The sequence below is a fragment of the Danio rerio genome, chromosome 12 (genome assembly GCF_049306965.1).
Source record: "Danio rerio strain Tuebingen ecotype United States chromosome 12, GRCz12tu, whole genome shotgun sequence".
Taxonomy (NCBI): Eukaryota; Metazoa; Chordata; class Actinopteri; order Cypriniformes; family Danionidae; genus Danio; species Danio rerio.
Window position 1 is genome coordinate 30,504,459 of NC_133187.1, and position 16,872 is coordinate 30,521,330.

At 34.0% G+C, this 16,872-nt stretch overlaps 2 protein-coding genes across 5 annotated transcripts in view; one reads left to right on the forward strand and one right to left on the reverse strand.

Moving 5' to 3' along the window:
• tbkbp1 (TBK1 binding protein 1) overlaps positions 1 to 3,350 on the forward strand; it is a 99,862-nt gene extending 96,512 nt beyond the window's left edge. For both annotated transcript variants that reach the window (XM_073918549.1, XM_021472559.2), the window contains one exon: positions 1,017 to 3,350. In XM_073918549.1, the coding sequence (XP_073774650.1) occupies positions 1,017 to 1,148 (132 nt within the window). In that variant the 3' untranslated portion in view covers positions 1,149 to 3,350. The remainder of the gene's footprint in view (positions 1 to 1,016) is intronic.
• Positions 1 to 13,592, reverse strand: part of LOC100538338 (uncharacterized) — a 137,486-nt gene extending 123,894 nt beyond the window's left edge. For 2 of the 3 annotated variants that reach the window (XM_073918552.1, XM_073918551.1), the window contains exons 1-4: positions 13,311 to 13,592; positions 11,930 to 12,017; positions 11,723 to 11,837; positions 11,340 to 11,491 (exon numbers count right to left, since the gene is read on the reverse strand). The gene's annotated coding sequence lies outside the window, so the exon portion shown is untranslated. The remainder of the gene's footprint in view (positions 1 to 11,339; positions 11,492 to 11,722; positions 11,838 to 11,929; positions 12,018 to 13,310) is intronic. The other variant, XM_073918553.1, reaches the window with a different exon arrangement.
• Positions 13,593 to 16,872: the final 3,280 nt, after the last annotated feature.

Sequence of the window (16,872 nt, forward strand, 5' to 3'; positions counted from 1 at the left end):
GTTCAGATGCTTACACTGCTTAATACACACAGTATGTACAGCAATACACAAATATCTTTACATATGAAAAAAATTAAAGAATTAAAATGTTATAAAATTATTTTCTACATAAATATAAAAACAACTGCCTCCATGCCTTCTTCATGCCTCCATGCCTTTTTCAGTTTATTAATGACAATTTGCATTCGTATAATGTTGTTGTTATTATTATTATTATTATTTTTATTAGCAGTATTATTTATTATATACATATTTATATTTGTTTTAATAAAAATAAGTTTAGATTTGTCCACCTGTCGGTTTTGAAGATGTATGCATCACTATATGAGACATAGGAACAGGATGTGTGTTTGGATATAACCACATATATTTTTTTAACCACACTTCATTATTATTGTTAATTTATTTGTTTGCTAGAAATTAGAAGTGAATTTAGAAATCGTTTTGAAACAAATCTTTGCACAAACTAAATTAAATATGTGGGCTAATGGATGTCTTCAGTGGAGTGAGTTAAACACCATTTCCTTATCCACAAAAGTAAAGGAGTAAAAAGTAAAAGTAAAATAGAGAAAGTAAAGAGGCTGAATGGAGGAGGCTCATTCTTTATCCTCGCGCTGCAGATCTGTTTAAATGTTTTCTTGCAAGTAAAGCGTTCAGTTTTTCTACTTACGAAGTCCACCGTTTAAATAGCAAATGTGCAATGGTGTGACGCTTCTGACTCTTAAATGGAATTGGAGATGAGACTCTGATTGGTTTAATGCAGGTTATGTTCAAAACACACCCATAACTTATTAAGAGAATAAACACAACCCTGTTAGACCATGTGCCAGGGCGCAGAGTGTATTTTTTCCATCCTTAAAATAGCAAAGTGGATTTGGACACACCTCTAATGCTTTTGCCTCATGCGCTTTAGACTTTACTAATTGAACTATACATTTCTATACAGTACATATAACTGTTTTATTAGTGAATTTTAAGCATTACATCTGTCAAACTTGTCGCTGTGTCCTTTGCAGCTGTGGATGGAGACGGAGGAGGAGGGTGATGTCAGGAGCTGCCCATTGTGCCAGCTAATCTTTCCTGTTGGTTACCCTGATGATGCCTTGATCAAGCACATTGACTCGCACCTGGAGAACAGCAAGATCTGACACCCACAGCCATGTTATGACCTTCTGTTGTTCCACAGTTACATTCATTCGCCGCTCCTGGTATTTTTAGCTGGGTGCCTTCAGACAGAATGTAGGCGATGCACCTGTGGCCAGTCTTTCAATTTGATAAGTGAAACGAAGATCAATGACAACCTACGCAACTCATATCTCTATGTATTTTGCTTTTTTTTTTTTTTTTAACAAATGTCTTGCAAGATTGTACCATCTTAAACACCAATTATCAGCAATTACACACACTAAATAGACACTCCAAATGAGCGTATTGCAATATAAAGGCTCATTTTCTACGCTTCTGGCGACAATTCCCATGATTATTTGCTTTTCGACATATATCGTGATACATTTTATGAAAACTGAGATGTTATGAGGATGCTGTATGGGATGATTTTGAGGAAATTTTACACACACGGCCAATGGTTGCATCATCTGAATTTCAGCACTTTATATAAGCACTTAATATCCAGTTTACCTTTACCAATACTACTAACACTGAGGCAAAAAAGTAAAACCTAACAGATATTATTTATTTTTTAATATTCCAGGGTGTCACCCTTAAAAATATATCTTAGTTTGGCAGGACTTCCCTTTAAAAAAACTGGATTATTTGTAAGTATCTGTAAATTCACGCTCACATCTATTTTGTTGGTCTTCCGGGGTGTTTGGATGTACAAAAAGGGGAGTTTCTTTTTTTATTTATTATTATTCTAATGTATATAATGATTGCAGCTCTGTGTTTCAGCCAAACACTGACAAAACACCAGTTACTGTTGTTTCTAAAGACAGTAATACTGTGATTCCAGGAGTACACTAGGACGATGGATGGTTTAATGAAATTTTAATGTAATTACCTAAGAAAAATTGTAAAACATCACAGGGCGCAATCAGTTTTTTTAACATACTGTAAATGTATACATGCATTTAAGGTCAATTATATGTATTATTAACCTGTAAATTCAGCTATATAATATAGATATGCATTTTGCAAGCAAACAAACTGCTGAATATTAAAAGAAAACTATTGGATCTGCTAATAAGTTGTTTTTTTTCCATTCGCTGTAATCCAAACAATAAAGTCACCTTGCTGAGTATTTAATTTGCTAGCTATCTTATTATTCCATATTCTTCGATGTGTACCCTATGCTATAAAGTCTTCTTTGTAGTTACTTTCCCTGATTCAAAACGGGGCGCTGGATATGCTACTAACCCAAATGCAGAGGAACTAATTTGGGAAAGTAGCACAAAGAAGTCAGTCATCGCTGGTGCACATGTGCGAAATTACAAAGCCAAATATAGCAAACAGCAATGAGAAGCTGTAAGTGTCTGTCTTATAAATGAGTGGAGGATTCGTCCAACTGGTCATTTAATATAATGTGAAAACTGCTAATATTCTGGAAGAAACCATAACTGATGTTGTAAATATGAATTGTCTATTATATCACCATTGAATATACCATACTAAAGGCTTAAAAAAAAAGTATGGTACGGATATAACTGCAACTGAAATACCATCTATACAACCAAAGACACAGACTGCTTGTTTTCTTTTTACACATGTTCACTTTAAAGCATATTTTGTTGAAATATGGACCATTTTTAAAGGAAAACCCCTGTGAAATTAGTGTGCGCAGACATGGAGCTTGCAACTGGAGTGTAAAGACGATCAATTACTGCAAAAATCACACAAAAGTTTCCATATACAGTATTAACTTGTCTTGCACCCTTGTTCAGAATAAAAGCAAAGTAAATCTTCAGCCACTATTCACAAAGATTCGCTCAGGAGTTATTTAAAGAGCTACTGCCGTTTCCTTGCTCCTCAAGACAGTGTTTTTCTCATGGCAAATTAGAAACTGAGTGCTTCTCTGGATGCTCAAAGTACATGGTCGCTCTGTTGCCCTGCAGTTTGGTGTGTGACTTTTTGTGATATTTTTAAATAACTCAGGGGATAAAGCTTTGTGAATATGGCTCCTGGACCATACACGACTGGCCTCCACAGAAACAACGGGACAAATCGCCAAATATTAAAGAGCTAAGAGGACACTAATGGGGTAGAGATATTTTGTTATAGGAACAATGTACTTTAAAGAAAGCAGAAAAAAGATGATAAAAAGACACTAAAGTGAATGCATATTGTGTCAAAAACTCTTCTGTAAATATTATGAAATAAACTGGAACATGCACTGACTTGGTGTGGTTTTTGTTTCATTTTTATAATTAACTCACTGTATTTCAGAATGTTTTTGAATATTTTTATCATGAATTTTGCAGAAAACAAAGAACAGACAGACTAACCCATATTGTAACAGTAATCTGTGCAAAATTTCAAATAAAGCATGAAACAAGTGAAATTGGTGACATGCAAGACCATTACCATAAATACTTGGACATTGACACAATTCTAACCATTTTTGCTCTATACACCAACACAATGGATTTGAAATTAAACAAACAAGATGTGCTTTAATTACAGACTGTCATCTTTAATTTGAGGGTATTTACATGCAAATCAGGTGAACAGTGTAGAAATTACAACAGTTTGCATATGTGCTTCCCATTTGTTAAGGGTCCAAAAGTAATTTCTTCTTTTTAAGAATGTTCCAAACTGTTGCTTTGAACATGATGTTCCATGCCTAATGTTTTTGCTATCTCCCTAATTGGTTTGTTTTGTTTTCCAGCCTAATGATGGCTTGTTTGACTGGCTTTGGATCTCATCTTGAGAGTTGACAGTAACAGATTCCAGATGGAAATAGCACACTTGATATGAACTCTGGACTTTTTGTCTGCTCATTGTAATTGGGATAAAAAGGGTATTAACACAGACCTGGCCATGGAACAGCTAGAAGCCAATTGTCCAGTTACTTTTGGACCCTTAACAAATATTCAGCCCTACAGCGTTCACCTAATTTGCATGTAAACACCCTCAAATTAAAGCTGACAGTCTGCAGTTAAAGCACATTTTGTTTGTTTCATTTTAAATCCATTGTGTTGGTGTATAGAACCAGAAATGGTAGAATTGTGTTGATGTCTGAATATGTATGGATCTAACTGTATATAATCTACAAAAAGACACAGCAATGGATGTAAAGAGAGAGAGAGAGAGAGAGAGAAAGAGAGAAAAATAAAACTTAAAAATCTTCAGATATTAAACAACATTGTTAGACTTTGTTGAGCTAGAAAAAAAAGACTAGATCCCACACTTTATCAAATTTCATAGAGTTCCCAGAAGTGGTATATCTAATTATTTCCAAATGCAAAGTGCAGGTGAGTCCAAGAAGCCAGTTAGAAAAAAGAGGCCGGTTTTTCTTATTTCAGAATGCTTTTAAATAATCCTCACATTATTGGGTATTTCATAACTGATTAAGTCCATCTATTAGCCCAAAGACGAAACTAACAGCATGGTCGAAGTTTAAATGCGTGTAAACCTTTCCTAGCACTTTTGTAAATAATTTTCTTGTTTATTAGAATTTATTTATTCATTTGTTTCCAGCTCAGAATTTAATCTGACTCCAATTTTAATTTATCATTAAATTTCAACTGTGTTTCTAATTAGTAACATATCTCCTCACATCATCAAACTTTAATAAATTTGGATATAGGATTATTTTAGATACACATTCAGTTATTCTTTTATTGAGGACCAATTGTCATTCTGAGTCCATGCGTGGCCACTTTCATGAGCCTTCCCCATTTGGTCTCGCCAGCTTTATTCTTAGAGGTTTGCAGGCAACTGGTACCTTTTAAATTGGGCACCTACTGCTTGCTCTGTGACAGAAAAGGTAGTCTACCCAGTCTTTTAAAGCAACTTGACAGATTAAAAGTGGTCAGAAAGCTGAAGTCCTACGAATAAGTGCTATCTGCTTTTTTATTTGTGATCTTTTAGTTTGATCCACGTTGGCCGTAAAGCACCAAAGGTCAACAAAAGTGTCCACACAATTTACCGGTAATTATGATTTTAGTCGATTTCAAAATAAATGAAATATAACATTTTATTGGTCAAGTAAAAATGTATTACATAATAAAGCAATCAGAAAGCCTAATTAGAGATGATACTGTAAATATACAACATCTATTATTTAAAGATAAATCAAAGAGTTAGAGAAGCATACCTGATCAGAGAACTACAGTCATTTTTGCATCTTTCCCTTAAATACTTAACTCAGGAAAAAAAAAAAAACATACATTAAAGATAATAAAAGCTTCACCAAGAGCTCTGTCTGGCCATATGTTAACCTAAAAACTATTCACCACATGGGGTGAAAAGTTCATAAATGACAGACAATTTCACAGACGTTTCCCAAATCCAGACAATAATACAATAATCATAATACAAGTGACTACTACAAAATTGAGACGATTTAACAATCACACAAAACCCTTTAAAATTGCTCCAAACATGGCAAGTGAAAGATAAACAAGATACACCATATGAAGAGGATGCAGATTGGGAGTGGAATGTCATTGACCTGAGCTCTAAATGAAGAAGTGAAGGGGATGGCAGGGAGGGAGGCACATAATGGGTAACTATGAGACAGTTGAAGAACTTGCTCTCTTGTAGGTCTGCTACTAAGACTAGAAGGATTATTGTTTTATTGCATGGCAATTCATGTGATCTTCCCTCATGGAATTCCATGACAGTTCACAAGGTCTGATATTATGGAGATTTAGCCATCCTTACAGATATAATAATTCATATTGCATAGAATTACAGTTTGTGGATTCAATTAAGCATTGACTATTTCAAATTGAAAATTCATTTATTTTCTGGATTCATTAGCAATGAGTTTAAGAAAAATGTTGCCATTTGTTTTATTCTATAAAAATGTTTACATTTTCAAATTAGCATGGTCATTTAGAGTATTTTCTGCTGAGAATAACAATATAAGGTTTCTGTGATATACAGTGCTCAGCATTTATGAATACACCCCATTTTGAAATAGAATATTTTTATCAATTTCTCAGTGAATATGGGTAAAATATTGGTGAATTTGAACAAAACAGATTTATTAATTATTAATTTATTAAAATAATATTTGTCAAAGAACATCTTTAGAAATGGAAAGATAATACATTTAAATACATGCAAAATAAAAAATACAAACTTCAACATTTCAACAGAATTGTATGTATTTTTGTTTCTCTTAATTTTTGCTATTTTTGAAAATTTAATTTCATATTTTTCTGTAACATAAATTTGGGCTGCTAACTATTAAACTATTATTATAAGTTATTTTGTTAGATAAGCTCCAGATTTGGCTTAAGTACTGACTAAACTAATGTATTTGCACAAATATAGTATTGTAAAGCATGCTATAGAAAATATTTATTTAAATGAGAGATTTGTGGGGTGTACATGCTGAGCACTTATATATAAAACAATGCATACACTGTAAAAAAAAATGTTGGGTTCCACACATTTGATTAGTGTTAGGACAACATAAAAGAATTAAGTTCACTTATTAGTTTTTATTATTTAAAGTGGACAGAACATTAAAAAATTATGTCCCCCCCCCCTGTTTTAGCTCAGAATTTTAACTTATTTAACTAGCAAATAACTTGTGTAATTCAAAAATACTTCACAATAATAATTTAAATAATGGCAATAATTAAATAATTATAAAACTTAATAATCATTACTGAAAAATAAAAACTTCTATGGTATTTTTGTAGTTTAGCATTTTTCTGTAAAATGTACTTTAATGTCCCATTTTTTGTATAGTTTAAGTGAAGTTTATTTATAAACTAATTTTGAGAGGACCACATGCTTATGATTGTTCACCACTGTTCATGCATTAGCCAGTTCATGATTCACCGATCAACTGATTAAGTCTCCATAAATAACCTCCATACCACAGTCATCTTCGTTATAAAAATCCCCCTTCCTCCCCTACTCCTCCTTCTTTCCTAGATGGGCGGCACAGTGGCCCAGTGGTTAGCACTCTTGCCCCCAGAAAGAACGTCACTGGCTCTAGTCCTTACCAAGCCAGTCGAAGTTTCTGTGCGAAGTTCACATGTTCTCCCTGTGCTTGCGTGGGTTTCTCCGGGGTCCCCCAATTTCCTCCCACCATCCAAAAGCTTGCAACTTAAGTTAATTGACTAATGCAAATCAGCACTATAGACGTGCTCCTAGTAAGTAGTTATATCTTCATAACAATCCCTAATTGCTCACTAGCTTCAAACAGCAGGGGAGTATTTGAGATCTACCTGAGTTCATACTCCTCTCTCGCCCTGCAAACAGGAGGGAGCCCCGGGCTCGAGGATCTTATGAGATCAGGGCTCTCTTCCAGGACAGAATGCCAAGTACGGTTTATAATCAATCATGTTTAAACTCTTTAAACACAAATTTGTGGAAAAATAGTTATTTTTTGTGAATCATTTTTAATTAGCAATTGTAAATATGCACGAATACACTGATCTAAACATGACATTTAGAGGATATACAACTAGAACTGAAAATAATTATGCATGACCAGTTGTCTTCCATTATTATTTGATTCATCTAATAATAACCAAACGTATGTTTTGCTCTCTCTTAACAGCCCCTGCATCTTAGAAAGATGCATTTTCATGCCATTTGAACTGCCAGCAACAATAGAGGTGTTTCTTTTTTTTCAAAGTTCTCTCATCTGTTTTCCTCTAATTCCCCCGCCCCACTTCCGACCCTTTGTGTCATTTCTGTGCCACATGCAAACACTCTTAGTGAGAGATGCACTTCTTTCAAGTTCACAGGATGGCCCTCCCATCCGTTCAAAACCACAAACTACTAAACTCTCTTTTACACTCTGCTTTCTCCCTCACTCTCTCTACCCTCTTCTCTTTCTTGACACAAATGCAAATATTCAACATTACAGTAGATATGGGTCAAACTTGGGTTTTGGAGAATAAAATAAAACTTTCGAGGAAGGGAAAACAAAACCAAGTTGATTGATCATTTTTAATTCAAAGTACACTCTAAATATGCTGTGTTGGTTGATCAAACCTGTTTAAGTTACTTTCTTCCGTTTTACACAAAAGAAGATATTTTGAAGAAAGCTGAAACAATTGACTTCTGCAGTATTTGTTTTTATTACTATGGAAGTCGATACAGGTTTTTAGCTTTAATCAAAATATCTTCTGTAACCATTGTCTTCCATAGTAGCAAAAACAAATATATAAACAAACATATATGGAAGTCAATGGTTACAGCTTTCTTAAATATATTGTCTGTAGTGTTCAACAGAAGATAAATATAAACCATATAAAGGGCAGCGTGTTGGCGCAGTGGGTAGCGCTGTTGCCTCATAGCAAGAAGGTTGCTAGTTTAAGCCTCGGCTGGGTCAGTTGGCATTTCTATGTGAAGTTTGCATGTTCTCCCCGAGTTTGCGTGGGTTTCCTCTGGGTGCTCCGGTTTTTCCAAACAAGTCCAAAGACATGCATAAGGTGAATTGTGTAAGCTAAATTGTCCGTAGTGTATGTGTGTGAATGAGAATATATGGGTGTTTCCCAGTGATGGGTTGCAGCTGAAAGGGCATCCGCTGCATAAAACATATGCTGTATAAGTTGGCGGTTCATTCCGCTGTGGCGACCCTAGATTAATAAAGGGACTTAAGCCCTGCTCACACTGTGAAATTTCAGCCACGATTTTGTCATCTGAGACAAATTTAGGAAATACTAGGCTAAAATCTGTGGACTTTGATCATTGGTTTGACATGTTCACAGACAGCTGTTTAATGCTTACTGCAATCAGATTTTTCCTCCAATGAAGTTCTGGCAATGTCAGAGGATTTCAGACACTCTCTGCGGTGTGGCAACAGCTGCGATGAGCGTCAATCCAAGAACCAAAAAGAGCTCTGAATTTGATGACACAATCCATGTGACAATTCAAATGACGGAGGGGAAATGTCAAAACAGTTTTTTATTCCTGGTTTTATTATTGAGACACACTGTGTGCAAAATTGCCGCAACAGTCATGTTTTACGTTTGCTGTGAGGAATCATTTCAGGAGGCAGGATAGTGAAAGTGTCACAGGTGAATGACATCAAACTCTAGAATTATAAAAAAATAATAATATATAAATAATAAATTGCTAGTTTTCTGCAACTCTCACATGGTTGCCCGCTGAAGCTAAGCAGGGCTGCGCCCGGTCAGTACCTGGAAGGGAGACCACATGGAAAAACTAGGTTGCTGCCAGAAGTGGTGTTAGTGAGGCCAGCAGGGGGCACCCAACCTGCGGTCTGTGTGGGTTCTAATGCCAGAGTATAGTGATGGGGACTCTACTCTGCTCAGTGAGCGCCGTCTTTCGGATGAGACACAAACCGAGGTCCTCACTCTCTGTGGTCGTTAAAATCCCTAGATGTCTTTTGAAAAAGATTAAGCTGTTTCACCCCGGCATCCTGGCCAAATTTGCCCTCTGGCCTCTGTCCATCATGGCCTCCTAACCATTGCCATATCATAATTGCCTTTAACACTTTCTCCTCTCCACCAGTCAGCTGGTGTGTGGTGTGCGGTCTGGAGCAAAATGGCTGCCGTCACGTTATCCATGTGGATGCTGCACACTGGTGGTGCATGAGGAAATTCCCACTATGTGTGTAAAGCGTTTTGAATACCCAGAAAAGCGCTATATAAACGTAAGGAAATTTAAAATGTAAGTGTGAGTCGGCCTAAAACAAAAAAAAAAAAGAATAAACCAAATAAATAGTGAGTAAGATCTGATTCTTGAGTGAACGAACCCTTTAAAGACATTTTTAACGGTCGGGTGTGTCCATTTGTTTTCCCAGCATTTAGAAACAAACCTGAATTTTTTAACTCATTTGAGAAAGATCACAGTGCACTGCTCTCACGGTTATCTTTAGGAATATTTAACCAGTCAGTACAGTTTAAAAAATGTATTGACTGCCAATTTCCAAAGAAGTGTTCACAGCATTTTCCTTGTTCGTGAGAAAATGCAATAGAAAGTACATGACCATATAAGAAATTAACATTAGTGGTTAACACAAACACAAATATCTTTTCTGACGTGTTGTCAACTTCACACATTATACAAAAACGAACAAAGGTCTCAGAAATTAACCGCTTGATTATTATAGACCTGTTTTTCAATAAGCATATGTATGATTCATGTGTTGTATATCACAAAAAACAAAGTCACTGAGGCATCAAAATCTATACTGAAGAGAATTTATATGCGTAGAAAGTCTTTTGAGGAAACATCAAAATGTGGATAAAACATTCACACTGTAAAACTCAATAAGTTAAGGTAACTCAAATCCTACTGAGTGCTGTGATCTTAATCCATTTGAGTAAACAAAGCAATTTGAGCAAAATCCAATAAATAAAGAAAACTCAAACCAACTGAGTACTGTAAAACTCAAATCGTTTGAGGAAATCGATTGCTACAAACCATTTGAGTTAAAAAAAATAACTAATTCTGATGAGTATACTGTGAACTTATCCCATTTAAGTTGAAGTAATGAGGTATTTAACTACACTCATTCCATTTGATAAAGTGGACTGTTGGGTTTTAGAGTGCAGCAAAAGAAAAGTCCAAGGCAGTCGAAAAATGTAAAAAATATATATATATTTAAAAGCCCTTATTGACATGGCTATTACTTAAAACTGCAGATATGCATTTCGGCAATCACTTGCCTTCATCAGGGTAAAAATGTGGGTAAAATATTGTTCCAACATCACTCAGTGTAGAGGATATATACGTGCAACAGCATTCATAGTACTTACTTAATGTACATGTTCTTATTAAAATATAAAAGAATAAGTGATCAGATTTTGTTGAGTATTAAATTAGCAAAAACATTTCTGACAAATGTATAGTTGTTTAAACGTTAATGGCAAAATATACACTTTTTCAATTATGATTTATTTATATTTTTGGGCTGCGCTGTAATCCTTATCTAGTCCTTGATTATATCATTATTTTGATTCTTGTTTTAACATGAGAAAAATTTTAGCAGATAAAATATTGTTACCTTGAATGCTATTAGTGGGTAAGTGTGTGTGTGAGTTTGGGGTTTGGGTGGTGAAGCTCTATGACACTTTTTTAGTTTTGAACCTCCTGTTTTTCTTTGAACCATAATTATACATGTACACATTCATAAGTGGCACTCTAGAAACCACATAAATCGGTCCTTATTTAAAATTAATTGGAAAGACATGAGCATTTAAATAAAGAGCTGGCCCTACCTTTGCTGCTACAGCCTACAGTATATGGAATGATTTTCCACTATTCTAGAACTCAAGATCATCGGGTCAGTTAACATCTCAGCTCATCCAAAATCGGAATGTTTTGCCAACCATTATGGATCTTCCACACAGGTACAGAGAGTAAAGTAATGCTGAAACGAGAGAAGAAAAAAAACACTTAAAACTTTGCATGGCTGCAAGCAGGCTTGATTGTGTACACCTGCTCATAATTCTAGGGTGCAACTGAAATAGGCAAACCTCTTAATTAACAGCGGGTGCGTATGGTTACTGTTTCTCTCAACTGAACAATTATTTTATAGAAGAGACAAAAAAAGAATACACTTCTGAATGTTACATCTGAAGATAAAATCATAATTAATTACTTGTATGAAGCCATCTAGGTTCTGGATCCAATTGTCGAATTCCATGTTTAATTATCTGATGTGATCTCCAATGAGTTCCCTTTTTAATCCTGCAAGTGCTGCGTACACCATGAGCCTAAAAATGAAAGAAATTTAGCAAAATACAATAAGTGCTAGAACTATTGAAAATAAGTGCAAACACTATTTTTTTTTTTTTTTTTTACTGACATTAATGTTTTTGAACAGAGATGTCCAAGTTAGGGCCCGCGAGCTGAAGTTGGCCCATGGTAACATTTGATTTGGCCCACCAATCCATCTGAAAAGAGGGGGAATATTGGGGAGGTGGTTGGAGTGAATGCCATTGACAGTGATCGTCATTTCAAATTTAACGTAACCTTTTGTTTCTTTGTTTCATCGACACAAAAACTTAAATGATTCAATTAAATGTTGTACATGCATCAGAATTTTAAAATGTAAATACTGTCACTTGACAGATGGAGGATAATCCACAAGTCATCTGCGAGCAAATCAAGATGAAAGCAGGGACAGCTCGATGAGTGTATTTAGCATTTTACAGTAATAAATTCATTATAAATGGTAAAAAATGAATTTGGGTTAGTTAATATGATTTAAAGCAACATTTTCTAGTTTTTTGTTTAAATATAATCGACTAAATTGGCAAATTCCACTTAGCAATTTTATTATAATACGGTTTGCTTAATATTCGGCCCACAGCCCTCAATCAAGCTAGGTTTTTGGCCCTTTTCAGAAAAACTTTGGGCACCCCTGCTTTAGAACAAATTTAAACATTAATGCAAACTTTTCATTCCACAAAAGGCTTATAGTAAAAAAAAAGTTGTGTTTGGTTATAAAAGGACAATTTACCTAAAAATTAAAATTCTGTAACTGTTTACTCATCTTTTAACTGTTTTAAACCTGTTCGACTTTCTGTCTTCTGCTGAACAGAAAATAAGCTACTTTGAAGAATATTGAAAACCTATAACCATTGGCCTCCATAGTATTTGAATCCCTACTGTGGAAAAAAATGGTTACAGGTTTTAGGCTTTCTTCAAAATATCTTATTGTATTCACTAGAATGAACCTAACAAAGGTTTTGAACCATTTAAGGGTGAATCACTTTTGAGAGAACTCCCCTTTTAAAATGCTAATCACTTTGAAAAAATATCTAAAAAACTTTTCATAAAATGTTCACTTTTTCTATGGCTACACTGTAAAAACACCATTTTGCTTCATGACACCTTTGAGTGTAGACTTCTAACCTGGCAACCCTGCTTAAAGATTAAAAAGTGTCAAATTCAAGCCCACCATATTTTCCCCCTAGTAATGGTTCACCGTTGTTCGAGACTTCTGAGCTAATTTGTCTTTGTTTATGTTTAGTTGTAGCAGCTTTTGTTTTATATCATAACTAATATTTATTGTTGGTTTAAAATAAATGTTGTAGTAGGCTAATTAAAAAGTCTACGTCTGTAAGTAGCTTAGCATGCTGTTCGTATTATTGTTACCTTTACCAGCTAATTAACTTTAAATCTCACTCATTCACATAGACAGTGGATCAGTATTGGATAGTCCCATCACTATTAATCATTACTTCACTACAGAATGTCCCCATGGGTCTATTCCACATTTTGGTTGGTATCCAGCCAAGACTTTTAACAAGATCACACGTTTACGACAGATCTTAGGGACTATCTCATTCGTCTCATTATCCATGTGTATCCCACATTTTCCACTAGATGGCCAGGAAGATCTGAGGAAAGAGCTCTTTCACCATACACGTGTGCCACACTGAAGATTTACGGTAAAGAATAAATGCTATATGAATATTTTTCAGGGTGTACTCGAGACAAAATGAGTTTCAATATAATTATGTACAGTTATTTGTTTATTTATTTATTTATGTTTATTTGTTTATTTACCCATTCGTCCGTTTGTTTATTTATTTATTTATTTCAGTACAATTTATGCTTACCAACACATTAAATAATGCATTTGCTAATAGATTAGATGACATGACCTTACAATGAACAACACATTTATTAAGCAAAACTAAATCAAGTTCATGTGAGCTTACAAATATTGTAATCTGTTGCAAACAATGAACAATGACTCAGGTTCAGAACACAATCTTCAACTTGCATGTTATTATTGTTTGTAGACTCTTATCACTAACAAAGCATTTGTTAAGGGAATTAGGAACACTGTTCTAACACCATTTAATATGTTACTAACATTTGCAGACACTTTACTAACCTTATTTATCACTATCAAATGTCTTTTTCTTATTTACTTTACTTTTTAACTTAATATTTCTGGTTTTCTTAACTTAATTTTTGTAGTTATCAGAACTTATAAGTTTCATGTTTTTGCATTTTATTTTTGTCTAGTTACTGCTAATTAATTTTAGTGACTGACTTTTTCTAGTTCTTATAACTTTGTTTTTCTAGTTAGAGCAACTTGTTAAGGTTTACACAACTCAATATTTCTAGTTGCTCAAACTTCATTTTTCCAGCTTTCCCAACTTATTTTTCTTACAAAGGTCATGTTCTCATTTATTTACTTTTTTGTTAATTCTTTCTAGTTACTGCAACTTAATTTACAGCTTAATATATCTGGTTCTCATAACTCATTTTTTTGTGGTTAGCACAACTTAAATTTTCAAGTTACTGCAACTTATTTTTATTTTTTTTATTCATTTTTTTTACTGCTAATTACTTTAACAGTTACTGCAATATAATTTTTCCAGTTCTCATAACTTTATTTTTCTAGTTAGGGCAACTTAATTTTTTAGGTTCACAAAATTATGTTCCTATGTAGTTGCTTCAGCTTAATTTTTCCAGTTGACCCAACTTATTTTTCTTACAAAGGTATTGTTCTTGTTTATTTATAATGTTTTTTCAAGTTACTGCAACTTAATTTAAAACTTAATTTTTCTAGTTCTCATTACTAAATTTTTGTGGTTGGCACAACTAATAATTTCAAGTTACTCCAACTTATTTTTTCTGGTTCTTATAACTTTATTTTTCTAGTTAGAACAACTTAACCTTTCAGCTTCAAACAAATTTATGTTCCTAGTTGTTTCAGCTTAATTTTTCCAGTTACACCAACTTATTTTTCAACTTGTTCTTGCTTATTTTTTTTCTTTCTAGTTACTGTAACTTAATTTAAAACTTATTTTTTTAATTCTCAAAGCTTTTTGTAGTTAGCAGTTACTGTTACTTATTTTTCTAGCTGCTGCAATTTAATTTTTCTATTTGTAAGTTACATTAACAAAGATTTTGTCAAAACTGACACAGTTTTTGCCTGCAGCGTTTCAATTTTTCTGCATATACAACAAAACGAGGCAGATAGTACACTAGCACATCAAACAGAGCATGGATCAAACAGCGGGGAGCAGAAGTGAATGTGTTTGTGCAGTGAGTCAGTCAGGATGGAGTGAGGCATGAGTCTGTGACCTGCGTTTGAACTGCTGACCTGTGTAACTCACTCCTATTGATGAGGGCACACGCACTACCACACTTACACCATAACGCTTCAGCAGACACAGCGCGGCCTCGGGCCAGAGGGACGCACAGGGGCAAGAGGAGGGCAAGAGGCAACAGGGTACCATTTGTCAGGGCGTGAGTTCATTTAGTGGAGTTTTACACCCAAATGAAGACAAACAGTAACTTTGCTTCAAACCTCTGGCCTTGTGAGATTCTGTGTGCTTGAAAATGATACAAAAAGGTTAAAGACAATAATGTGAGTTATTAACATTCAGCCATCTGTTATTGATAATTGAGTCGATTATTTTCAGGATCAGTTATTCATCCATGACTGATGTTCCCTCGACTTCAATTACACAACTACATACAACAGTGGAAACAGGAGCGTTTAAAGATTCATTTGTTTGGGGGCTTGTTTTTGGCTTGCTCAAAATAAACTACATATTTCCTTTGTGTACAGTTTGTTTTGTCATGCGTTTCAATACAAAAAGTGACTTTTTGGCATTTTCAAGTATATCAATATTTGTAAATCAAGAATATAATACATAAATACAGTTGAGGTCAGAATTATTAGCCCCTTTGATTTTTTTTCCTTCTTTAAATATTTCCCAAAGGATGTTTAACAGAGCAAGGAAATTTTCACAGTATGTCTGATAACATTTTTTCTTCCGCAGAAAGTCTTATTTGTTTTATTTCTACTAGAATTACATTTTTTAAAACGATTTTAACGTCAAAATTTTTTCCGATAGTCTACAGAACAAACCATCATTATAAAATAAATTGTCCAATTACCCTGACCTGCCTAGTTAACCTAATTAACCCAGTTAAGCCTTTAAATATCACTTTAGGCTGTATAGAAGTGTCTTGAAAAATATCTAGTAAAATATTATTTACTGTCAAAAACTATTATGTTTAGAAATGTGTTGAAAAACCTTCTCTGGGTTAAACAGAAATTGGAAAAATAAATAAATGATGGACTAATAATTCAGGGGGGTACTAATTCTGACTTCAACTGTGTATATATTATTTAGCAATTTAGGTAATTTTATATTTTAGCTAATTTTAATGTGGTCAATTGTTTACTCAAATGTATTGAGTAATATTATTATAATTATTTATATTATTTAAAATTATTTTTTAGAAAATCAAAGCTATACAAACAACTGCACCATTTTTAAATTCTGTATTTATTATTGTTTTCTAATACATCGAATTCTAAAACTGCAAATGTCTATACTTTTTATTTATTTTGTACATTTGTTATTATTTATTTAATCAAGTGACTAATTTAGAAAACTAAATTTAAATGAAAAAATGTATTTCTTAGTTATTAGCTAAACATTTTAATATTTTTTTAAGGTGATATTATATGTTGTGCAGTTTGCATGTTCTCCCCGTGTTCCCGTGGGTTTCCTCTGGGTGCTCCGGTTTCCCCTATAGTCCAAAGCCATGTGATACAATTGAATTGAATTAACTAAATTGGCCAAAGTGTATGTGTGTGAATAAGTGTGTATGGATGTTTCCCAGGGATGGGTTGCAGCTGGAAGGGCATCCGCTGCGTAAAACAAATGCTGGATAAGTTGGCGGTACATTCCGCTGTGGCGAACCCCCAGATTAATAAAGGGACTAAACCAAAAAGAAAATGAATTATTTATATGTTGTCTGGTG